The sequence below is a fragment of the Xyrauchen texanus genome, chromosome 46 (assembly GCF_025860055.1).
Source record: "Xyrauchen texanus isolate HMW12.3.18 chromosome 46, RBS_HiC_50CHRs, whole genome shotgun sequence".
NCBI lineage: Eukaryota > Metazoa > Chordata > Actinopteri > Cypriniformes > Catostomidae > Xyrauchen > Xyrauchen texanus.
Window position 1 is genome coordinate 14,691,521 of NC_068321.1, and position 26,446 is coordinate 14,717,966.

A 26,446-nucleotide genomic window follows, 5' to 3' on the forward strand; every position below is an offset into this window, starting at 1 on the left:
TTACTACAAAACCATAGTAACCACAACAATAACCATGGTTATAGTAAAACCATAGTTAACCTATAATATTTGTATATAAAAACATAACCACAAAATTATAGTTTTGATTTCCAGTAGTATCATTATGTTTTAACTACAGTAAATATAACGTATAAAGTATGGTTACTGTAGTAAAAGCATGATAAATGTATTGCGAGTTATTAAAAAAATATTCTCGCCCTGTCCTCTAAGGGGCTCCGTAGTTTATGGTATTTCATTGCTGATGATGATCAAATCTATTTCAATGCTTAATAAACTACAGCCCCCACAATGCATTTCTCGCATCTTGCGCAAACTCAGTGAGACGTGACTGGTTACTATATTCCCTCCTCATTTCAATGTAAGATGGTGGTAAGAATCTGCTACCTAAATAAACAGTAAAACTGAGTAGGAAAACATTTCATCAATACTGAACATCTGTGCTGTGGAATAGTGATATTGTCAAACTATCAGATAGGTACATCTGATCAGTTTAAAGGCAGAAACCCCAGACTAAACTAGAGTGAATATACCTTGGAGTGGAATCCCTGCAAGCTAGTTGAAGTGAGTACCCTACAAAACAACTGTTAATCGCGATCAGTGTATCTGTATTATTACTTCAGCCGAGTTAGGTTTGTATGTGCTTGAGACTAGACTCACTCCATGGTTAAGGCATCACAGTTTACGTTTGATTAGAGGGTAAAGTCGAATGTAGACAGGCGGCGGTTCCTCCGCTGTCGCCGCGCCGATCACTGGGAGAGTCGCAGGCTTGAGCTGCATATAGGCCGCAAAACAGAAAAGCTTATAAAATAGTCCACCACAATCAAGTATTTGAGAGAAAGGTGTCGTTTTATTTATTTATTTTTGCAATTATTTCAAATACTCAAGAGCGTAAGGATGTGTGTTAGTGGTTGTGGGTTAGGTTAAAGTGATGTTTTTAGGCGTTGTGTTGTATGTGTCAGTTGAAGTCTGTCCCAGATGTAGAGGCACCTGACCGGCTTTCAAAGCATCTGACACGCTAGACTTACATTATGTAACATATCCACATATGTACTTTTATTAAAACTACAGAGACGTTAAAATAAGGTTTGAATGACCTGTTTACTTAAATCATTTAAGTTTGAAGCAGAAACAGGCTCTAACGAGGTGTATCTACGTTTAACTACGTAGATACAGTGGCGTATGGCAGCATTTTTGATACACTAGTATTTTTGTCTGGACAAATGTTAGAGATTCAAGGTTTTATTTACGCTGACGTAGGAAAAAAAAAAACAATGCTGTTAAATTGTTTTGCACTTTTTATACCCTTTATAGTGTGCATTTTTTAAATATAAAATAAGTGTAAATGTTTCAATTTAGATATAGCATTTTATGAGCAGATATTACATGTTATGTAACAACATTACATTTTTCTGTAAACCCATACATTAGCATTCGAAAAAAGGGTACTGCCACAGCTGATGGTTATCACTTGGTAATTATACTATGAATAGGTTTAATGGACCTTGTGGTAACAACTGTATGAACTTTCCTGATTTGACAGCTTGCCACGTTCATTTGTCACACCAATACAATGTGTTTGGAGCAGACTGCTTGTAATTTGTAAATAAATAAATGCATTACCAGTGGCAATTATTGACTATAGCTACAGTCTCTTTGCATTACATCCTCTCCAGCCAATTTCTTAAAATTATTGTGATTATCAGGGCTGTCACATGCTTAATAGCTTGCCTTGGAAAACATATCTCAACATCTCCACCAAACCTCATTCCCACATCACTTCTGTCTCCCCTCTAACTTTGCATTAGCACCTTGGCTGACCAACCAGAGTCTCTCCTGAACCTGCTGTATGATAGGATGTCTCGCAGTCCGGAACTGAAAGAAGATCCAATGGAGTGCCCACTGTGCATGGAACCTCTGGAGATTGACGATGTCAACTTCTTCCCCTGCACCTGTGGCTACCAGATCTGCCGTTTCTGCTGGCACCGTATCCGTACAGATGAGAATGGCCTTTGCCCTGCCTGCAGAAAGGTAAGAGCCTTCAGCTTGAAGGGTTCTGGTGATTGTGACTTGATGTGTTGTTATTCAGCGATTAGTAAACGGATCGATGACATTACACATTTTTTTTGGACTGAATCTACTTATACTGAGTGATTCAAAATTAAAAAAAAAAAAAAAAAAAAATGCAATTCACATGAAACAATTAATTTAAAACACTTCTATGCTAAACATGTTTTCAATTACTGAGTTGAAAGTCATTTTGATATTTTTTTCTGGGGCTTAAAGCTTAAAAATGTCATATGGTTTAACCATCCTGAGGTGTGTGTGTGTGTGTGTGTGTGTGTGTGTGTGTGTGTGTGTGTGTGTTTGTATGTATATATACACACGCACAGTACTGTGCAAAAGTTTTAGGCACTTGTGAAAAATGTTGCATAGTGAGGATGTCTTCAAAAATAATGACATAAATAGTTTTCATTCAGAGGGGTTACCAGGATATCATGTTTGGGGGGGCATTTGGCTTGTTTGGGGGGGCAATATAAACAATTGAAAAAATCGGCACAAAATTAAGCTATACTACACACAATCTGTTTTAGTGCATATCTTTTTCTAAGCCAGGAACCCAGAGATAGGCACAGGGCCCCTATTAGACTATAGGGCTTAAACTGGATTTTTGTTGTGTCAGACCTCACTCATCTGCTAGCGATGGAAAAATATGCACAAAACAGTCCACTTTTAAATTGTAATTTATCATCAGATGCAGAGGCGTTTCCAGCATTGAAGGACATCCGGGGCTTAGCCCAGACAATTTTATTTTCACACTAGCAACCACTTCCCTGTAGTCCAAAGCTGGTGAGAGGGTATTCTTTGAGTTTTGCTCTGGCTGGGCCTGTTTCTACAGTTCCTAAATCTTCCACTCTAGTACTATCCTCAAAATCCTCTCTCCTCCGTGAATCATCTGTGATGCAAAAGAACAGATACAGCACATAACTTATCGCAAATCAGCTTCAAACAACTAATTCATCAAGTGCTACATATGTCAAATTGTGGACCAATACCATTGAAGAAAATGTATTGGGAAGAGCAGATCAGTGGGATTGCCCTAATATCTATCATGATTCTTGAATTTTCATGTACATTAACATAAAGTCATCACAAAAGAGTTATATTATAGTGAGTAAAGTGAGGTAAAAAAATATTGAATATAAATAATTTATATTTTTTGACATAAATAGTCAAAATGATGTTTAAGATCCTAAGTTAAAGCAATACATGAATGACTTTAGTCTAAGTTCATTGACACACTATGGCATCGAACTGTATATAATTCTCATCATCTCTATGAGAATAATTTATCTGTCAAAATCCTTTCATTAGGATCATTGAGATAAACAATGTTTCACTTTTAACTTTCTCTAAAGTAAAGTGACTTATTAATTGTTACCAGTTTCCATGCCTGATTCTGGCACAGCTGCTGCTGCTCCTCAGTCTGTAGCTCATCTTTGCTACACTCTACAAAACCATTTAATTAAATCAAAGTGTATATTTCCTACAAACTAATATCACAAAACAAGTCAAACATACATTTTATGTTAATGCTTATTGGTTATCCTTAGCGAAAACAACACCTGATAAACAAGAAAAGTACACTCCGAACGGGGTCGAACCGCGGTCTCCGGCGTGAGAGGCGACTGCGTTAACTGGGAACTACCAAGCTGCGTCAATCTAAACTGTGGGTGAAAGCCAGCTAGATGATGATCTTAAGACTTTAAGGACAAAAACAAATGTGAATTCTTACCCACTGACTTCTTTCGGAAAAATCCCCAAAGCCTCATTTGCTTAATTTTTGCTGTCTTTCCTGCTAATTGCCGTTAACTCGCCACTAAGTAACGTTAGTTGATGTCAACGACTGTGCAAGCTCCTCCTCTACCTGCTGCTTATTCAACAGAGAGGAAGAAACGGAGTCGCCCATAGGCTACCGACAGGCTATAGGCTAGATTATGCCTATGTCTATTTTTACAGGCTGTATGCAGTATGTGTAAAGCCAAAGCACAATGAAATAAGGCAACTTATGATTTCGGGGGTTTACATAGGCTTTTGTCCGGTTTCATATTTGTCAGTCAACTATTCAAAATACATTCGGGGCTACACTCAAAACAACAGATGGACAGATTATTTCTCAAATTCTCAGGGGAGGCAGAGCTTATCCTAGGGGAGGCACTGCCTCCCCCTAGACACACCCCTGTTTTCATTTATTAATTAATGTCATGCAAAGTCCAGTAAACATAAAAAAGCTAAATCAATATTTGGTGTGACCACCTTTGCCTTTAAAACAGCAACAATTCTCAGAGAAAATGTTCCAAGCTTCTTGGAGAATTCACCACAGTTTAGGCTGTTTCAATTGCTTCTGTCTCTTTATGCAATCTCAGGCTGACACAATGTTCTGTGGGGGCCATGATATCTGTTGCAGGGCTCCCTGTTCTTCTATTCTAATCTTTTCTATTTGCAAAAGTAATGTTTGGGAGTCTTAACATTTATATTTCCTATTGACACACTAAAACTGAAGATATAAATAACCATCTTAAGACAATGCTTATGTGCCTAAGACTTATGTGCCTAAGACAGTAATGTGTGTGTGTGTGTGTGTGTGTGTGTGTGTGTGTGTGTGTGTGTATATATATATATATATATATATATATACATATACATATACAGTTGAAGTCAGAAGTTTACATACACCTTAGCCAAATAAATTTAAACTTAGTTTTTCACAATTCCTGACATTTCATCGAAGAACACATTCCCTATCTATTATTTCTACTTTATTTTTTTCATGACATTCCCATTGGGTCAGAAGAAGACATTTGTTAGTATTTGGTAGCATTGCCTTTAAATTGTTTAACTTGGGTCAAGCATTTTGAGTAGCCTTCCACAAGCTTCTCACAATAAGTTGCTGGAAATTTGGCCCATTCCTCCAGACAGAACTGGTGTAATTGAACAAGGTTTGTAGGCCTCCTTGCTCGCACATGCGATTTCAGTTCTGCCCACAAATTTTCTGTCAGATTGAAGTCAGGGCTTTGTGATGGCCACTCCAATACCTTGACTTTGTTGTCCTTAAGCCATTTTGCCACAACTTTGGAGGTATGCTTTGGGTCATTGTCCATTTGGAAGACCCATTTGCGACTGAGCTTTAACTTCATAGCTGATGTCTTGTGATATTGCTTCAATATATCCACATAATTTTCCTTCCTCATGATGCCATCTATTTTGTGAAGTGCACCAGTCCCTCCTGCAGCAAAGCACCCCCACAATGTGATGCTGCCACCCCCATGCTTTACAGTTGGAATGATGTTCTTCAGCTTGCAAGCCTAACACTTTTTCCTCCAAACATAATGATGGTCATTATGGCTAAAAAATTACATTTTTGTTTCATCAGACCAGAGGAAATTGTCTTCAGAGGATCTTTGTCCCCATGTGCACTTGCAAACTGTAGTCTGGCTTTTTTTTGGCAGTTTTTGTAGCAGTGGCTACTTCCTTGCTGAGCAGCCTTTCAAGTTATGTCGATATAGGACTCGTTTTATTTTGGATATAGATACTTGTCTACCTGTTTCCTGCAGCATCTTCGCAAGGTCTTTTGGTGTTGATCTGGGATTGATTTGCACTTTTCGCACCAAACTATGTTCATCTCTAAGAGACAGAACGAGTCTCCTTCCAGAGCGGTATGATGGCTGCGTGGTCCCATGGTGTTTATACTTGCGTACTATTTATTATACAGATGAACGTGGTAACTTCAGGCATTTGGAAATTGCTCTCAAGTATTAACCAGGCTTGTGGAGGTCCACAATGATTTTTGCTGAGGTCTTTGCTGATTTCTTTTGATTTATATCAAATATATTTATATCGCATGAGTCAACTTGCTTGGTTATCAAGGAAAATGCACAAATATATTACTGATATTGCTGAAATTTGTATTTCTCAACTCAAACATACAAACTAGCAACAACAACAACTATAAATGCAGTGTTTTCAAATAAAAATATTTTTACAAAATTAAACATCTTTGCATTACTGCAAACTTGTTATTTTCTCAATATTACACCTAAATAAAATAGAACAATAAATAAGAATATACAAATTTTCACGTAAATAAGATTGTCCATACACTTTGACACTTGGGACAATTGAGGGACTCATACACAACTATAACAAAAGGTGCAAACTTTAATTGATGATCAAGTTGGCAACACAAGAAGAACCAAGGGGGTGAAAACTTTACGTCTGGTCACCCTACATAACATGTATGATTTTTTGAGTTGTGGTATTTATGACAACAACGACCAAGCGCTCTTTTGATCTTCATCAAACACAAGTTTCTGGAGGGATAGAGAGAGAGAAGCCGCATAAATCACTAGAATATGGATTAAATGAAAACTCGTGCTAGTTTCAAATGGTTTTCTTGCAGTATTTTCTATATCAAAATGACAGGAACATTTTGAAATAATCTGTTAACAGAAATCATGGATGACTGACAAGCGCTTGTGAAAGCGAGTTCTCTCTCACACACAAGCAAGCATGCACCGAGAGAGAGAGGGGGCACTCACATGAAAAGCTGCATATATATCATGTGAAGATGGATTAAAATGATAATTGGTTTTCTAGATTTTTTTAAACTGGTCTTAGAATCAACATGCACAGGATGTGCAACAGCTATGTTATGTACTCTGAAATATGAAATGTTGACACTGATACCAAGTATTAGTTTTTACCCCCCAGTATTGCCCGATTAGAGTACTACAGAGTAACGTCAGTGCATCTCTGTATTTTAATACATTTTACTTGATGGCTACACCACACAACATTTTTGAAGTTATTAAATCGATTATCTGATTTTTTTTTTTAAATCTAAATTTTTTTAAACCAAATTTGACACAAAGATTACATTTCTACAAACTTGACGTGTGTTTTAAACTACATTTTAAAAAAAGATTTCACATTATTATCACCACTGACAACTTTATTTGTCAATGGCCCAAATATAATTTGAATATTAATGGCCCAGATGGAATCTGCTGTCTTTTTCTTTTTTTTTTTTTTGCATTTTCTGTGCTGATTTTGTTGGAAAAGATGCAGATTTATACAGAATGGCTTGAAACTTGATAGAAATGTTTTAAACTGTATTGAGAGAACTTCAGTCTTTATGGCAACTGAAAGCATAATCAAATTAGCAATAATATTCAAATAAACACGCAAGGAACGTGTTTGGAAATTTGTGAACGATGGATATCCCATATCCGCGAAAATCTGCGTACATGGATTCCATATGGGCATGTATCTTGTGTTTTCGGTCCATTGGGTCACCATTAAGAGCAGCATAACTCTGTGAATGAGAAATTGACCTTGTTCTGTATTAACTCAAGTAATAATTTACCGATATTGTTTTTTAATGGTGGATACCAATATTTTAAAAGCAGGCTGGCCGATTTCTGATAAAATGTCAATAAAACATAATATAATACCATTTGATGATGCAATGAACACTTATTTTGATCGGTCAGTTGGGTACTATCATTGGAAGATGTCGATGAAATATTGACTAATTAAACAGCTGGACTGATCAAGCAATCACTAGTCTAAAGCCTTTTTATGCAATGCTTACTTGGCAAACTGCACATTCCAAGTGTCAACCCAAAGTAGTTAATTACATTTACTCTCAGTGTTGGCATGATAATTTGACCTATTTGCAGAGTTCTTTGAGCATGCTACCTCTCAGGACATGGGTTCAAGTGAGGTTATTGGCTCTGTTTTTTTTTTTTTTTTTAGCCTTACCCAGAAGATCCGGCAGTATACAAGCCACTGTCACAAGAGGAGATCCAGAGGATAAAGAATGAGAAGAAGCAGAAGCAGAATGAAAAAAAGCAGAAAGTGACAGAGAACCGCAAGCACCTAGCCAGCGTCCGCGTGGTGCAGCGGAACCTGGTGTTTGTAGTGGGCCTGTCTCAAAGGCTTGCGGATGCAGAGGTAATTGCTCCCATTAGATAGTGACCATCAGTGTCATTGTTGTTTGGCTTTTTCATATAATGACCAGTTTAAGTAATACATTTTACATTTATGCATTTGGCAGATGCTTCTATCTAAAGTGATTTACATTGCTTCAAGGTATATATTATCAGAAAGTGTGTTCTCTGGGATTCGAACCCCATGACCTTGCCATTGCAAGCACCAAGCTCTACCAGTTTTGTTTTTTTTCCTCCCCAATTTGGAATTCCCAAGTCCTCATGGTGGCATAGTGACTCGCCTCAATCCGGGTGGCAGAGGACGAATCTCAGTTGCCTCTGCATCTGAGACCGTCAACCCACGCATCTTATCACGTGGCTTGTTGCGCACATTACCGTCGAGACATAGCGCATTTATAGGCTTCACGCCATCCACCGTGGCATCCACACACGACTCGCCTCACAGAGAGCGAACCACATTATAGTGACGACAAGGAGTAACCACAACTCTGCAAATGATGGTCCCCATGTTACTCTACCCTACCTAGCAACCGGACCAATTTGGATGTTTATGAGGCCTGGCTGGAGTCACTCAGCACACCCTGGGTTTCGAACTCGCAAACTCCAGGGGTGATAGTCAGCGTCTTTTCTCGCTGAGCTACCTAGGCCCCCCCAAGCTCTACCAGTGTTAATGGTAGAGGAACAGTGTTAATTATTAAAATGGAATACATATGCAAATTAACAGGTGCAATTAACATGGTTGTAGACCTTAGTCAATGTAAATGCCATATTTAATTATCCTTGATTGAAAGCAATGCTGTGAGGGATGGATGATGTCAGTTTAAAGGGTTGTACTAGCCTTCTAAATATTCTGGATCAAGTATAAATTTCACAACCTATGTTTTCTGGAATTGTTTTGGGAAGATGTATTTTTGTCAGCTAAATGATCAACCGAAGCTAAACGATAAGTGTTAAAATGTACAACTTTTAAACAAACTATACATAGCTCAGCCTCGTTTTCATTTACAAAAAAATTAAATATGGCGTCCATCCATCCTGAATAAGATGGATACTTGTACATGCTTGTCAAAAAGCTTTACTAGAGCTTTAGCTAGAGAAGCCAATAAAATGTATTATTGTGATGGTAGACCTAAGATTTTTATTATTTAGCTTTTTTTGAAATCTAGGAATGTAATCAACTCTTCATTGAAGAATTTCATTCTATTATTTGTATTATGATCCCTCTGAATAGACATTGCTACCGATATGAACCACTAGAATATACTTGAGTGTATGTAAATCACTAGTCATGTTATGTCAGCTGCCTGCTTTGGATATATCATATCAGTGAGTAATCTCTCACTCTCAGTTGGAGGTAAATGAGATTAGTACAGAAATAGAGAGTTTTCATCTACCGGGTCATTTACATTTGACTGAAATTTCTCACATGTTCCTCCCTCAGGGGTGCACAATCAATTTACAGTTTGCTTGTATGGAATGCTGAACCAACAAAATTCAGCATAGTTTTCTGGCTCATATTTACTAAAGCAATAAGGTACAAGAGGCACTGCCATATTGTGAATATAGTCATGGCTATAAGGTGTTGTTTGGAACAACGTGCATCAGAGTTCCTTATTGATTTTATAAAATGGTTACAATATAATTAAAAGATTAAGTACATACATTTTAATTAACATTATTAATCATATTCTTTAAGTGCCATCTTTCTACTAGATGATAAAGTCCTTGACATCTAAACTAAGATTAATAGTCAGCCTCTATTGGAAATAACTTTGTAAATAGATGTCGTAAAGCTGTTACTATATTGTGTATTTTTAGTACAGTTGGAACACTTTATTGACTAGGGATGGGCGATATGAAAATATCAAAATATAGGAAAAGTGTTCTGGAAAATCAATATAAATTGGTTTATAGATGAAATAACCATATTGCATTGCCTATGTTTAGAAACTCCAGTCAGTGAATTAAATAGGCTACGTTATAAATGAAAACTACTTCTACTATACCAGTATTATTATTATTATTACTGTATTATACTTGATTCACAAGATCTCCTTAAAGCAAAGCAACAAAGATAAGAAAACATACAGTAAGTAAAAACATGTCCAATGAAAATTAACACGCAGAAAAACTTTTTTTTTTTTACAAATTAATGCAGTGCATCTTTTGGCTTTCATAAAGTTTTTTTGATTGCTTTAATTTTGAGGTGCTAAAACAGATTGAGATTTTATTACAAGTTATTTTTCTTGTGTGACAGTTTGCAGATTACAAACTCTGTGCCGGTTTTTGTGAACCCACACCACAGATGTCGCACCTGTTTTAATTACTAACTCCTCTTCATTTTCTTGACTTGTTTCGGTGCCTTCCTGTTTTGTGCAGATTTCTTACTCCATTAGGGTAAAAAATTATCAAGTAGCACGACTGCCCTCTCCTTTCTGTGGAGCACAAATATCCGGAAGCTTGCTGGACTGGGACACACTTGCGAGGTCCAGAGATAGCATGACACACTCGCGTGAAACACAAATGTGCATGTCATATTAGAGGGATATTTACCGCTTTCAAGATGAATGTCTTTCAATTTGCTTGAGTGGCAGCAGAACAATTTTCAATGCCGAAAAACACATGTTTCTTCAAGTCACATACACTGGTGGCCAAAAGTTTGAAATGATGTACAGATTTTGCTCTTATGGAAAGAAATGTGTACTTTTATTCACCAAAGTGGCATTCCACTGATCACAATGTGTAGTCAGGATATTAATAACGTGAAAATGTACTATTACAATTTGAATTTTTTAAACTACTTCAAAGAGATCTCATCAAAAAATCCTCAACGTGCAGCAATGACAGCTTTGCAGGTCCATGGCATTCTAGCTGTCAGTTTGTCCAGATACTCAGGTGACATTTCACCCCACACTTCCTGTAAGACTTGCCATACATGTGGCTGTCTTGTCGGGCATGTCTCACGTACCTTACAGTCTCGCTTATCCGTTGTCCATTGTCTGTTTCTTTGCCCACTCTAACCTTTTTGTTTCTGTTTCAAAACTGTCTTTTTCTTTGCAATTGTTCCCGTAAGACCTGCACCCCTGAGTCTTCTCTTTACTGTTGTACATGAAACTGGTGTTGAGCGGGAAGAATTCAATAAAGCTGTCAGCTGAGGAGATGTGAAGTGTCTATTTCTCAAACTAGAGACTCTGATGTAATTATCCTCTTGTTTAGTTGTACATCTGGCCTACCACATCTCTTTCTGTCCTTCTTTGAAGACTGTAGTGTACCCCTTTGTATGAAATCTTTTTTAAGCATTGTATAGCCTTCATTCCTCAAAATGATTTACTGACTGATGTGTTTCAAGAGAAAGCTGTTTCTTTTTTGCAATTTTTGACCTAATATTGACCTTAAGACATGCCAGTCTATTGCATACTTTGGCAACTCAAAAACAAACACAAAGACAATGTTAAGCTTCATTTAATGAACTAAAAAGCTTTCAGCTGTGTTTGATATAATGGCAACTGATTTTCTAGTACCAAATTAGCAATTTAGTATGATTACTCAAGGATAAGGTGTTGGAGTGATGGCTGCTGGAAATGTCTAGATTTGATCAAAAATGACTTTTTTTCAAATAGTGATGGTACATCAGTAATGTCCTGACTATACTTTGTGATCAGTTGAATGTCACTTTGGTGAATTAAAGTACCAATTTCCTTCCGAAACAGCAAAATCTGTACATTATTCCAAACTTTTGGCCACCAAAGTAGATAATCCCACGGCGCGCACATTTTGCGGTATACACTATATGGCAAAATCTCTATCGATTGAAACCTGATATCGTTTCCATGAGATACTTTGTATCATCATATCGTCCAGCACTAGTATTGAGCAATCAGCATCTTGGACCGGAACTTATCCATTTTACAATGTTCAATCAAAAGGGTAAAACCCCAAGGTTTAAACTCTAAATCAAGACAATAACATTACATCATAATGTTATAATTTAATTTTATAAAGCTCAGCTACAGCAAAAAATCACTTGAAGAAAAAACTTTGCTTTGCACATTTTCTAGGTTCTAAAGCGTCCAGAATATTTTGGAAAGTTCGGCAAAATCCATAAAGTGGTCATCAATAACAGCACGTCATATGCAGGTTCACAGGTAAGAAATGTATTTGTTGTCTCAGTTTTGAAACCTGAATCCCTTGTGCTTTACGTGTAAGCGGCACATAGGAAAGCAGCCTTGCTTAAGGCTATAAAGTTAACATTAAAAACCCACAACCACTTTTCAACTTGATCTCCACAGGGTCCTAGTGCCAGTGCCTATGTAACTTACATTCGTTCCGAGGACGCCCTTAGAGCAATACAGTGCGTAAACAATGTCATAGTGGATGGTAGAACATTAAAGGTAGGCACAAATCATCACAGAACTGTCATTTGTTTATAGAGTTAGAAAGTTTAGAAGTTTCATGACACTAGTGTATTATTTAATAAAAATAATATTTATTGTTTCTGCTATCACTTTGAAGTTGTTTGTTATCGGAAGTGTTATGTCTGTCACTGTTTTGTCTCAAAGGCTTCTTTAGGAACAACAAAGTACTGCAGTTATTTTCTCAAAAGCATGCAGTGTCCTAAACCGGACTGCATGTATTTACATGAATTGGGGGATGAAGCGGCTAGTTTTACAAAAGAAGAGATGCAGGTGTGCGCTCATGTTTAGACTTCAAATCAATTAATTCAGCTTTTACCATTGATCTCGTTGACGTTTGTTGTTATATCCCTGCCACATAAATTAACATAAATGGTTTTCCATTTTGATATTACTCCTGTTATTTTTTTTTATTATTATTTTTTTTTTCAGGCGGGGAAACATCAAGAGTATGAGCAAAAATTACTCCAAGACCTTTACAAAGTGAACCCCAACTTTTTACAGACTTCAACATGTGGAGAGAAGTCTAAAAGCAAACCCAACTCCACTCAGAGGTGTTTTTTAAATACTATTTTCCATTTTGTTGCATACACAGTCAGATAACCATATTAATTCTAAATGTATAAATATCATAGTGAAAGTTTCCACTTGAGTTTTCATTAACTTTTATTAACAGTTCATTAAAAAAATAACACGTTCTTCTCTTTGAGGAGCTCTTAAAGTTGTGTCAGATATGATACCCATTTTTAACATTTAACATTATTTTATTCCCAGACCCAATAGCACGAATAAAGAAGGGTGGCCCTCATTACAGAGCTATGGGAAAATGGTAAACGGTTTACCCACAGAAAATCGCAAGTCCCCTCCTTTTTTAGACTGCTTAACAGACTCCGATCACATGACTCCAGATGAACTAGACCCTGAACAGGTCACAGATCAGAACACAGGCCTCCCACCATTCCCCTCAGCCTTGGAGCCAACCAGGTACAGTACCACAGAGACCTGTCCAATTATTTTTCTGAAATACGACAATATCCATTGATCATCATATGACACCACTTTCTTCCTTTGTGGTTGTGTGAGCATTTCGTTGAATGCTTATCTTGCCCTGTGCTTTCATTTCAGTCCAATTGACAAACCATCAGAAACCAGAAGTTTAGGAAATGGGGAAACTATATCACAGGTAAGAATTGCACACACAAAAAAGTTAATTCATCTCTTAAGAATAGGTGGTGTTTTTAGGTTTTGCTCTGTTTCTTTGTGTCTTTCTGGTTTGGCAGACATCCAGTAGTGATTCCCCATCTCCTCCACCTGGCCTTACCAAACCCAGCCTCATCATACCCATCAGTGTGGCTGAGCTCACAGCACGCTCACCATTTGAGGGGGCGGCAGCAGAGTCTCAGTCACTTTTCTCAGACAACAGCAATTTCAGGCATCCCAACCCCATCCCCAGCGGCCTGCCCTCCTTCACCAGTTCACCACAGGGAGCCTCCGACTGGCCCATGACTCCAGAACCACAGAGCCTTTTTACCTCAGGTAGGCGCATGTATTTGGAATTAAAGTATTATAAAAGCTTTTATACAAGTACTGTTGGAGCCAAATAATGCTGTGTGTTGAAACATTATTCCCAATTTGATTCACAAGCTTTTGATTTTGATCTGATTCCGGGTATATTTCAGTAATAAAGTCAATTTTGCTTACGTATGTAAGCAATTTGACTATTCTCAATGCTAATTTTGATACCACAACAAATTACTAACTAATTTTAGTTCAGTAATTATTCAAGACAAATAAACAGTCAGTAATAAAGAACTTGGCAACAAATGATAAGCAACAGAACAAACAAAAACAATAGAACAAATATACAAATTAAGTGCTCAAGTCAAGTATTCAAATAAACATTCAGAAATTGAAAAAAGGAATCAAATGTAACAAAAAAAATACTTAAATTATTGGTCTTCACTGGATCAACTGGTTGATCCCAATCTACATAATGCACACCCCTGGCATAAAATAAAATATAAGTCTTGTGATTTCTAATAATCCATATCAGGATTATTAAAATTGTGATTGCAATTAATCATATCCCAAAACAGTATACATTTATCATAACAGACATCATTGATTATCATTATAGGTCGACCGATAATGGGTTATGCCAATACCGATAACTAATTAGGGAAACCAGGCTGATAGCCGATTAATGGGCCAATAGTTTTTAAAATTTATAATATGAATTAAAACTTTTCACTCCTATATATCATAGCATAGGAAGCTTGAATAGAAGTTTATTTAGACAGAACGGAGAAAGTTTTGGGAAACTTTATTGGCAGAAAACTATAAAACGTAATACTAAAAAACTGTTCCTGCATATGTGCATGTTTTCTGAGGCGATTGACCGATCAGAGGCAAAAACTCATTCAGCATTTTCACATAATGTTGGCATTAACATGAAATTAATGCAACAAAACATCAAGAAATTCAATAATGCAAAAAATTGGCCCCCTTTAACCCTGGAAAAACGATGGATCTACACAAATTATTTAATTTTTATTTTTACCTAAAGATCTGGGAATCCCAAAACGTTGAACCAAATTTTCAAAGGATCTCAACACTCCACTCTCATATAGGTTACTGAGCGTATTAACCTCCCTCACAAGCCACTCTGACCAGCAGAAAGGGGACTTATTAATATATAATTTGGGGTTCAGCCCGAGGCAACATTTAAATAAATGTCTGAATTAAACACCCTGGATACTTTTGTCCATACCCAGTGCAAATGCAAGATAACGGGGTGAAACTTATCTACATGTACATTTATGCATTTGGCAGACGCTTTTATCCAAAGCGACTTGCAGTGCAATTATTACAGGGACAATCCCCCCGGAGCAACCTGGAGTTAAGTGCCTTGCTCAAGGACACAATGGTGGTGGCCGTGGGGCTTGAACCAGCGACCTTCTGATTAACAGCCCTGTGCTTTAGCCACTACGCCACCACCTCTCCCATCTCTGATTAGTTTGATAGAAAGGCTTTGGAATGGCAAAATAGGGGCGAGAACTTCCTGTTCAATACAAAACCAGGGAGGGGTTCTCTCAGATGGAAGCAACCAGTGAGCCAAGTGTCTGAGACCGAATGCATAATAATAAAACAAAATGTTGGGTAGGCCTAGCCCAACTTTTTCTAACAGCCTATGTAACTTATTGAAATTGAATCTGGGACGATTACAATTCCAAATGAAGGACTATTGCAGACAATAGGAGGCATAAGCACAAAGAACATGCAGATTCATCCACAACACTGTCTCGAAGGAGTGCTACTACACAGAACAACTCCAGCCGCTAGACGGAACAAGCACAAAAGAAGGAGAAAAGGTGCTTGTTTCCTCGGACGGTGAATGTTCGGTGAATGTTCAGTGAGTCGGACCACTTGGCTGCAATTTGAGTACCACAAAATAACTTAAGTCTATTGACTGATTATTTTCATCAAAACAAACCAATTAATAAACTTCCCAGTGCTTCAGGAGACATTCTAGGAGAGTGTGTTCAAAGCAGTTCAGTGGAAAGGAGGCGGCGAGAACCGGCTTGGCAATATAAATTATATTTGAATTGTTAACTTAAAAGACAACAACACATATGACGGACATGTCCATAAACTATCTCTCTCTCGTCGCACCACCGTCTGCCATCGGCCTTTATCCCTCTCCGAGGCTTAATTAGCCTGATAAGGGACCAGGTGTGTATAATCACAACCCGGCCCCGCCCTCCACCCTGCCACAGTGTGCTTGGCTCACATGTCTCTGTGCATGCTCAATCTCGATGTGGCCGCTCGCGCTGCACAACGCCAGCTCTACTCATTTGTACAATGCGTGGTATTGGGACATTTAATTGAGAATGAGGACATGAGCAAAGTATCTAACCCGATACCAGTCCTATAACAAATGCATCATTCCAATGGATGAAGCTGGTGCCAACTCTAAAAATGCACTAGTGGAGACAAATGCGCTGTGGAATGTGTAAAATGTGAGTGAAATCCAGTGTTCAAAAATTAAATAATTTCTCAATACCAGGCCAAATTATGTTCTATTTCCAAAATTTCTTGCAGGCCGCATCGAGTAGTCAGCGGGCTGCAGATGGCCCATGGGCCTTAGTTTGGACACCCCTATTCTAACCATTCAAACAGCAAATTTTAGCACTAATGTTATCCTCTCTCCACCTTGTCGGCAATGCAGGCCTCCAGTGCAGTGATTAGTAATTTACAAATTAATTATCAAACCACCTTTAAATGACTGCTTTATTGTACCATGACAATAATAATAACGTGTATTGTATACATGCCTTGGCTTTTCTCTGTCAATTTTTTAAGTCCACTTTTGAAGCGTCCATCACTCTGCATAGCCTGTCAGTGATTCGTTTTTTATTTAGCATCTAGATGAAGTCATTATACTGTAGAACCAAGAGGTTCGGACTGTAGAACAGCATAAACCTTAGAGGAATTGATCCAAATAAACTATCCAGACATTTTTTTTTTTTTTGCTGAACTGTCAGCCCAATTAATTGGTAAATCAGATATATCAATATCTATATAAATATGATATCAATAATTCAATATCGGTTCATACCTAATAATTGATACAAATGTTGATGTTCAGATGTCCTATAACTTCTGTGACTTGAATTTTTCTCTTGCCTTTTCCCTCTTTCTATTACAGACACTATACCTGTGTCATCCTCCACTGACTGGCAGGCAGCCTTTGGTTTTGGCTCTTCGGCCAAGCAGCAGCAGCAAGACGATGACCTTGGCTTTGACCCATTTGACGTCACACGGAAGGCCTTGGCCGACCTCATCGAGAAAGAGCTGTCAGTCCAGGAGCACTCCCCACTCTCACCCAACCCCTCTACCCACCAGACCAGCCTACCCAATGGCCAACAGCGCCTTCCTCACTTCCAGCACAGAGGCCTTTATAACTCGTTCAGTCTGCCCCAACACACAGCCGCACGCCACCCCTGGATGGGCCTCCCCACCCGCAATAACCTCACACATTTGAACCACACAGCCGCACACAACCATTTCTTAGACCTGAGTATCCCGGCCCAGCACCACAGTACCGGTCTTGGGGGGATTCCTATATCAGGTTAGGGGATTTATCTGTCTTGTGTGCTCCAGTTCTTTGTAAAACACCTGTGTGTGTGTGAGCATCTGTGTGTGTTCTGAGTATTTGTATGTAAAACTGAAACACCTGGGCTGAGAAGAGTACAACAGTTTTAACCCAATGAAGCAAACACAAATACAAAGTTGAACCTGTTCCCAGATAGTTAATTGTCGTATTTAAATTTTTCAGATCCCTTAAAATATAATGGCACTTTTTTTGCCCCAGCCCCTCTGTAAATTTGAAATATGTGTATCTCCATGCCTCAGTTCCCAAGATCCTGTCCAGAATTGAAATATAAGCTGACAAGCTAAGCTGACTCCCTGCCTGTGTTTTATTTATTTTTTCATTATTAATAAAGAATTAATAGATCTAAAACCTGTAGGTTTTCAAAGTCAACATGAAATCAGAATTGATCCAATTTACTTTTTATAATCATCTTAATTTTTTCTGATCTTATTGTGCACAATTCATCAGTGCACATTATTCCACAGAAAACTATTTGCACCCCATCTAAATTGACTTTTTGGCTGACATCACCAAGCCTTCTTATTTTTAGCGGCCTGGCTCCATTCTGGTATATTACACCAACTTGTCACAATCCATTAAAATCCAGATGGATAAAATCAAGTTTAAAATTGAATATCCATTTTTATTCTAAAATGTATAACATTACGGTATTAAAATGGGTTGCAATTTGCCAGTTTCATTTTGACTTTTAAAGTTACAAAAAGTTTTCATTTCATGTTCTTTCTCAGCAGAAAACAACGGCTCGATGGAAGGCATAAATGTAAAAGAGTGGCAGGATGGACTGCGAGCACTCCTACCAAATATCAACATCAACTTCGGAGGCCTCCCAAACGCAACCTCCTCCTCTTCCTCCACATCCAGTGTCAATCACATTGGGGTGCCGGTAGGCACCAATAGAGTTTCACACAGCCTCAGCTGGGAAAGTACGGCCAGTTGGATGGACCCCGCCATTATCACAGGTGCAATTTTCTGTTTGGAAAACCAGTGGATTTCAACTGGTTTTGCTTTAGGACCCAGATTTTACATTGGATATCATGTGGTGACCCAACACAGTACCAGAATTCTTTTTTTTAGGCTTGGGAGCCATGGCTTTTTCACACATCAATAATAGGAAGATTTTCCCTATGATTGTCGATAGATAGATATATATATATATATATATATATATATATATATATATATATATATATATATAGATATATAGATATATCTCAGGATTTATTTATTTTTTATTTACAGATATAAATAGGGCTACCCGTTGCACAATAGTCTTATTTAAAACATATTTCTCAACACAACTTTGGTAAAGTGTAAGCTGCAAATTAAATTTAAACAGGTCGCACATCATACATGTCTGACGGACTACATGGCAGGTTCTAAAATTTTATTCTATGAAGGTTTGTACGCACACACCATGGGTTCGCCATCCCTCGAGGCTGCACAAAAATCTGCAGTGTAGCGAAGCATAACTCGCATAGCTTTCCATTAAATTCGACCCAATTTTTTACAAAGATTATTTGTGTATATTCATCTTTCATATAGACTACACAATGTATTTTCAGTTACAAGTATGTCTTTTTGGTGTTTGACAGCTTGAATGAAACCTCTTATACAGTAGTTGTATAATTTCTAATTGTTCAGTTTGTGCAGTTATAACAGATTTATACACTAACCTGCAAACTCATCAATGCCAAGTTCATCCTTCATTGACTTTTGTGCATATGCGTCCTGCGCAAGGAGCTCTAAAATACCCATCCTATCTTGTGATACATGTGCCTTGCGACCTGCTTCAGTAAATGTGCTATCACCCCCTCATAGTCTCCCAATGGAATGAAGACAACAGAAGCCCATCTGAGTGAATTGGAAAGCACACAAATTAGGCTTCTAATTTCAATGTTAATATATTGATGTCTCCAAAAAATATTGATAAAATAATGTGCCAATTGATATATCAATATTTTATGACATGCCTGTCCTTAAAATCAAACATTGAAATGTATTAATATTAGCATGAACTGCATATAGGCCCAACAATATGCTAAATTATTAACATTACATAAGCTGGGTAGGAAAGTTAAATGTTTTGGTTCCTAAATGTCTTTTATATAAAAAAAAATAATTATTAATTTATTTTGCTCTCTGCAGTCAATTACTCACCACAAAAAACATAATATTTTTTCAGCATATGGTTTATCCTCGCTACAAGTGAAGCTATATTTAAAGTATTTTGCGCCGTATTGTGTTTTAACCTTTTTTGAGGATGCGGGGATGTCAAGCAACCTGTCCGTGTTGGTAATTTCTACCAAGTGACAGATGAATTTGTGCCAAAATACTGTAGAGTTTGATTGGGTGTATTTTGGCTTCAATAAAAGATATAAGAAGCATTTTGTCGTCCAATTTCAAAGGTAACTTTTTTAGTTTGCCAGCCGACTATATACATTTATATGCGAGTTGCATTTTATTATTTACTTTATTTGTTTTTTCCCTGCGGCCTGTGGCCCTAAAGAACAGACATGCAATACATTTTTGGGTCACGTCCCACCAGTTGAGAACCACTGTTGTAAATCCTATTGCTTGTGTGTGCTTCTGCCACATTCTTGTCTCACTCTTACGCATTTTTAAACTCCAGGTATTCCCGCATCCACAGGAAACAGTTTGGACTGTCTTCAGGATGACAATCCGCCACACTGGCTCAAGTCGTTGCAGGCCCTCACAGAGATGGACGGCCCTCCCAGTTCCAGCGCACTGTCCCAGCCCCCTCACACCGGCCTCCTGGACGCGGCGGCCCACCTCTCCCTACACAGAGCCGCCTGGGCCCCTTACCTTCCCCCTCCTACACTCACTCCCAGTCAGTACCACTCCCCACCTCCAGGCTTTCAGACAGCTTTCAGACCCCCAGCGCAGACCGCCACAGACATCCTACAGAGTGTCGGTATTGACCGCCACTAAAGACAACCCAACCTAAACTTAACTGCATCAAAACATAAAACTGCAAATATACCCCTTCCATTAATAATGTAACAAGCTCTTGTCTTACTACCCTTTACCTCTCCATTGCTTACCTGTCAGGATTTGTTTGTCTCCGGTCAGTTTTTTTGAAGGCACACATAAATCACTGTATGACTAGCACCACCAGTGCAGGGTAATGATGATGTTGAAGGTGCCTGGGAGACACTGAGAGTCCTAACATACATATACACACTTTCACACATGATTCTGGGGGGAAGTGTCTGACACGGTTTAAGGGATAATTAACCCAAAAATAATTCTGTAATCATTAACTCACCCTCATGTAATTTCAAACCCGTGGAACACAATGGATGTAAGGCAGAATTTAGGTCACCGTACACTTTCATTGTATGCAATAGAAGTGAATGGTGATTCCAGCATTCGGTCCTTAATATTCTGCCTTTTACAGGTTTGTAACAACATGAGGGTGAGTAAATGATGATAGAATTTTCATTTTGGGGTGAACTATCCCTTTAACTGTGCAAAGAAATGTGAGATACCATGAAAACTGATATAATGGCTAAAAATAATGTGCTTAAACAACACATCTGGTTGCTGTCACTCCATCCAAGGTACCGATTGTAATTAATAGAGTGAATCATTACACTTCTCTTGAGTTGGGGCGGGGGTTACAGACACTCTCTATACATTGGTCTTGGTTTCTAACATATTTGATGTTTTATGGAACAGAGCCACAGGTGAGATATTTGAGTGCATTTATAGGGTGATGAACCTGGTCCTCCTTGGAAGGGACAGAATGCTACAATACCTTTTGTATCTTAGGAGCTTTTTAAAAATCAAGCATCGTTGGGGAAATAACTTGAAAGAAAGGTGAACAAGACCTTTGATATGGTCTTTAGTGGCTTGCCTGTAAAATAAGCCATTCACTCAATGTGTGAATCAAGAATTGAGTCGGGAACCATTGGAAGGATGATGATAGTAACACAAAAGGAGAAATGTTAAGCATATTTGAAAGCGTAATGGCAGGCACACATTAATATCTGGCCATTCCAGGGCCTTCAAATGATTTATGTTCCCTTTTCTCATCCGTGTGGCCATACTAAACAGTATTTATCTAATGCAATCACTCATTCTTTCAGGAAAACAAAAATCAATGTAGTCCAACATTTCAGTTTAACATGCTGCTGAGATCATTTAATACAATATAAAGAGCTTAAAGAGAAGAACTGACCCCTTTTCTGCTGGTCTGGAACAATGAAATCTTAAATAAAATTGAGTATCAGTGGCTCTGTTTGATTCTCGTTTTTTTGACATTGCGTATAAACTGTGGGGTTGTGCTCTTACTTGAGCATTTTATTGTGCAATGAAGAAATCATAGACATTGAAAGCAACAACAACAGCACATAATGAAATCTATAGGAAATGTGTACATGAGAAGTCTTGGAAAGTCTCGGACACGCTCTTGAGGGAATAAAAGGGCTACTGAACACAGACAAAAGCCAAGAACTGCTTCACCAAGGACATGCTGAAGTTGTCACGTTGAAAGCTTTGTACAACTGTACAAGTGTGCTGTAATAACAGATATCCTTCCAATAGTGAAAATACCCAAAAGACATGGCTTGTCACCTTGTAACAGAAAGTATGTCCTTCACTGTGTAATAGTCTTTCATCAGCCTCAGTGCTTTTCATACCCATGAAGAAGTCTATGAACAGCAGTTAATGCCAATGTACCAAGTATCCAGAAATTTGAAGCTTTAGCACACTGTTCCATTCTCCATGCGAGACTTGGGACAGGAGGTACGAGATGGTGGTGGAGGCTGAATCGATGGTGCCAGGGTGCAGAAGAACCCAGCTATGAGAGTCAGTCCCAGCCCTCCCCAGGCACTGAACATGGACCAGCCATAACCATGGCTTATATCATCTGGGAGGCCAAACAGATAACGTGGGTAGCGAGACAGTTCAAAGTTGATGCCAGCCACGCAGGTGCACAGCGATATGATGCAGAAGGTACCTGTGGTGGGACATGACACTGGTTGGTAGATGCTCACAGATCAAGAAACATTGACAGTCAGCATTGTGAGGAACTAACTCAATAGCGACACTACAAACTATACATTTTTCAGAAGCATGACCTTAGCTCAGCTATTTTCATAAAAATGTAGCTTTTCCAGTAAATGCTATATTTTCCAAAGTTTTTCACATTATATTGTGAACGAGGCAATGGAGCAGAGGGAGTAATCAATTGTCCTCACCTAAACCGTCCTTTCTCATGTAGCGCTGTGAAATCCAAATTGCATTGGTTTTGTCAAATAGTTCAGGTAAATGAACTGGTTACAATAAACAAATTACTTACACTGTACAATGGAAGTGAATTGGGCCAATCAGTAAATGTTAGATTACTCATTGTTTCAAAAGTATTACCACAAGAAGTAAACAATATGTATGTTTCATGCTTTTGGTGTGATAAAATCACATATTAACCTTTTCTGTGTAAAGTTATGTCCAATTTTACAACTTCCTTGTCATGACGGCGTAATGCTGTAAACATCCTGCAAAAAAGGACAAAACTTTACAGCTTAAAAAATACACAAGTTTAAAAAAAAGAATTAATATAAGAGCTTTTATAAATTATAAGCATCACATTTCTGCCTTTAGACCCTCCAAAAATTCGCCCCATTCACTTCCATTGTAAGTGCCTCACTGTAACCACGATTTTTGCTTTAGTTTTTCTTAAGAAAAGGAGTGATGAGTAGAAATTAATGTTTGTGGAAATTAAAATTATGCCACATTATGCAACATTAAGGCTGTCGATTGAGCTTAACTTGTACCTGAAACACTCCTTTAAGTTATTAATAGCTTGGGAAGCTAAATTTTCAAAGTAGCTTCCCCAACACTGGATGTACAAAATCACTGCACGACTTCAGTGCAATAATACACAAAAGGGGGACTTTTATGTTGGCAAATATTAGCTCATTCATTTTTAGGACAAAACATATGGGGGATCCACAAACATTCTGAAAGCCACATATGGAAATGCACATACCTCCCATAAGAAAAAGCAGACCAGCAACATAATGCATGAGGCCTTGGTCCCAGCAACAGCCCAATACACCTATGGTCCAGCCAAAGAGAATGATGGATAGAGCCATGCCCATGAAGCCAGCTGTCATCCGACGCAAATCTGGAGGACACAATAAATAGTTTCTATATGCAAGATCCTCGCTTAAATTAACGGGGCCTGTATACTGACCATCAGACTGATACATGGCCTGGGAAAAAAAGATTTTATGGGTGGGACCCTTCCCCAGGGCCCAAATGACTGCCATTCTCATGATCTTTTTAAAAGTTTGCAACTCATTATTATTTATCTGCATCATCTAGTATAGCACGCTGATGCAGACCAAAAAGTGCAAGTTCCACTTACGCAGGGCATGCCAGTCATCTTGTTGAATAATCTTGGTGATGTTGAAAGAAAGATCTTTTCGCATGGCTGCAGAGGAGTAATAGTACCTTATAAATGAACATTGCTCGATTGTTCCTGGAAAAAAAACAATTTGGAAAAATTAATCAACGCTCAGAATGATATTCAGAACTTGCACAGATGGACAAGTGTCATATTTAGATAAGTAAACCACACAGATGCTCTCAAGATGCTCATGTACTCCAAATCCCTAAAATGTATTGCAAAGCTAGCATACTCACTACAATCTGCAAAACCAATATGTTGCAAATCTTTGCATACTATCTTGCATATATCTACAATTCCTTTGAATTTGCGGTTATAATCCATTGGTCTATTCACACCCACTGAGCACTTTATTAGGAACACCTGTTCACCAACTTATTCATGCGATTATCTAATCAGCCAATCATGTGGCAGCAGTGCAAATCATAAAATCATTCAGATATGGGTCAGGAGCTTCAGTTAATGTTCACGTCAACCATCATAATGGAGAAAAATGTGATCTTGGTGATTTTGACTGTGGCATTATTGTTGGTGCCAGATGGGCAGGTTTGAGTACTTCTGGGATTTTTACACAAAACCATCTCTAGAGTTTACTCAGAATGGTGTCAAAACAAAAAAACATCCAGTTAGCAGCAGTTTTAAGGACGGAAATGCATTGTTGATAAGAATGGCCAGACTGGTTCAAGCTGACAGAAAGGCTACGGTAACTCAGATAACCACTCTGTACAATTGTAGTGAGCAGAATAGCATCTCAGAATGCACAACACCTCGGACATTGTGGTGAATGGATTACAACAGCAGAAGGCCACATCGGGAACTTTATTATGATCATAATGTTCCTAATAAAGTGCTCAGTGAGTGTGTATATAGGCAATATGTGGTGTGAAATGCATTAGAAATGGCATTTTCCAGGGTCTCCTCGTAGTAGAATATGCTCGCATATTGATTATTTTATGTTGCAGTATGGTTGCAGAAAGGTTCCCAGAATTTGGGGTTTACGGGAAGGTTAGGGGAACTAGTATGCACAACATAAAGCAACCGTTCTATTTTCTAAAAAAAAAATTAAGAACGTTTTGGGAACCAAACATTATTGTTGGGCACCTGCTTCAAACGAGCAGTCGAAAAATATATTGCAAACATATACTCCTCTGAGGATCAGTCTTTTTTGTTACCTTTCTGAATGAGCTCTTCGATGTCTGGGTCAAATCCCCGTCTATAGCATTTGCTCCACAGCCCCATGTTGGTCGAATTGTAGCGTCTGCTGCACTCATCCGCGGCGCTCATCGCGAACAGCTGTCGACGGTTTCTAGACATCAGTAGTCGGTTCTGCCATCGGTCCAGGCTCGCTCGGCTGGCTCGCAGTGGAAGGCTGTGGTTGGGGATGTAAATGAAACCTGGGTCGCTCCTGCGGTTCGAGAACGTTCGGCAGCGCTCCTTGTATCTCCTGGCGTCCGTCTCGTACCAGTGATCCGATGAAATTGCGACCGTCAGGAAACACAAGGCGACGATAGACAGACAAAGACCCGTGTACAAAAGCCACTTCCCCGTCGCCATCGTTTTCCAAGGCCGCCGCTTCAGCACCTCATGGTGGACAGCTCCTTTGACCGATGCAGCGAATCAATCCAGCTTGTGCTTTTTTCGCGTTAAAAAATCGAAAGTGGTGCTTTCTGCAAACATGCCCTTTTAATGTCACGTGATACGTCGATTAATACAAAAATCCCGTTTCGTCTGTTATTTCCTCCAACCTACTCGTAGACAGTGCTGGTGGAGCTGAGCTCTACTCTTCATCTATGACCTTTATGCATGCGAGGACATATGACAATCATAGAGACAGGAAATGAAAATTATACTAGTAATATACAAATTAAAAGAGAACTAAAAAAACGATTAGAACTCAAAGATTTAGGAGTGTTCAAATGCACCAAGTTATATTTTTGAGCCACTAAAAATTGAGAAAATGGTTGTTCACACTTTATTCATGTCATGTGTAGGTCTGCTTCTTACCCACCACTTGATTTTTCATGTTAATACAAACCCTAGATATACTAACTAAATACTTCACGATTATTTGGTGCCCCAAATTGACAAGTAATGCATGTGGTTTAAAATAATGGGGCATTAAGACAATCCCACAAGTGCAGGCAATACACATGAGGATGTAAAAACCCCTGAATGCTTCTGTAGTGTAGAAGGGAAAATATTTGTAAAAATAATAAATACAATTTAACGTGTTTAATATGCAATTATTTTTAATGCCACGTTAGGTGACTCTGATTACTCAAGTTTTAAGAGAGGTTAGGGAATCTAATCAAATCAGTCATATCACTGAAATGTTCAGTTTGTAGTACAAAACCCTGGACGAGAATTATCATTTAATAAGCCATGGTTTCCT

General features: G+C 38.3%; 2 protein-coding genes across 4 annotated transcripts; one reads left to right on the forward strand and one right to left on the reverse strand.

Annotated features, from left to right (window-relative positions):
* The first annotated feature begins 357 nt into the window (after positions 1-357).
* On the forward strand, positions 358-21,879 carry cnot4a (CCR4-NOT transcription complex, subunit 4a). Of its 3 annotated transcripts, none has more exons than XM_052120036.1 (13): positions 358-582; positions 1,827-2,049; positions 7,837-8,034; positions 12,089-12,175; positions 12,320-12,421; positions 12,590-12,715; positions 12,875-12,996; positions 13,217-13,426; positions 13,568-13,625; positions 13,723-13,978; positions 17,151-17,573; positions 18,347-18,577; positions 20,266-21,879. In XM_052120036.1, the coding sequence occupies exons 2-13, from the start codon at positions 1,876-1,878 to the stop codon at positions 20,565-20,567; spliced, it is 2,289 nt and encodes a 762-aa protein (XP_051975996.1). In that variant the 5' UTR covers positions 358-582; positions 1,827-1,875; the 3' UTR covers positions 20,568-21,879. The 3 variants fall into 3 exon arrangements, with proteins under 3 accessions (XP_051975996.1, XP_051975994.1, XP_051975995.1); XM_052120034.1 differs by having other exon boundaries at positions 20,248-21,877; XM_052120035.1 differs by having other exon boundaries at positions 18,350-18,577; positions 20,248-21,877.
* Positions 21,755-25,991, reverse strand: tmem178ba (transmembrane protein 178Ba). Its single transcript, XM_052120037.1, has 4 exons — positions 25,227-25,991; positions 24,013-24,126; positions 23,632-23,769; positions 21,755-22,599 (listed from the first exon to the last, which is right to left on the reverse strand). The coding sequence occupies exons 1-4, from the start codon at positions 25,606-25,608 to the stop codon at positions 22,343-22,345; spliced, it is 891 nt and encodes a 296-aa protein (XP_051975997.1). The 5' UTR covers positions 25,609-25,991; the 3' UTR covers positions 21,755-22,342.
* Positions 25,992-26,446: the final 455 nt, after the last annotated feature.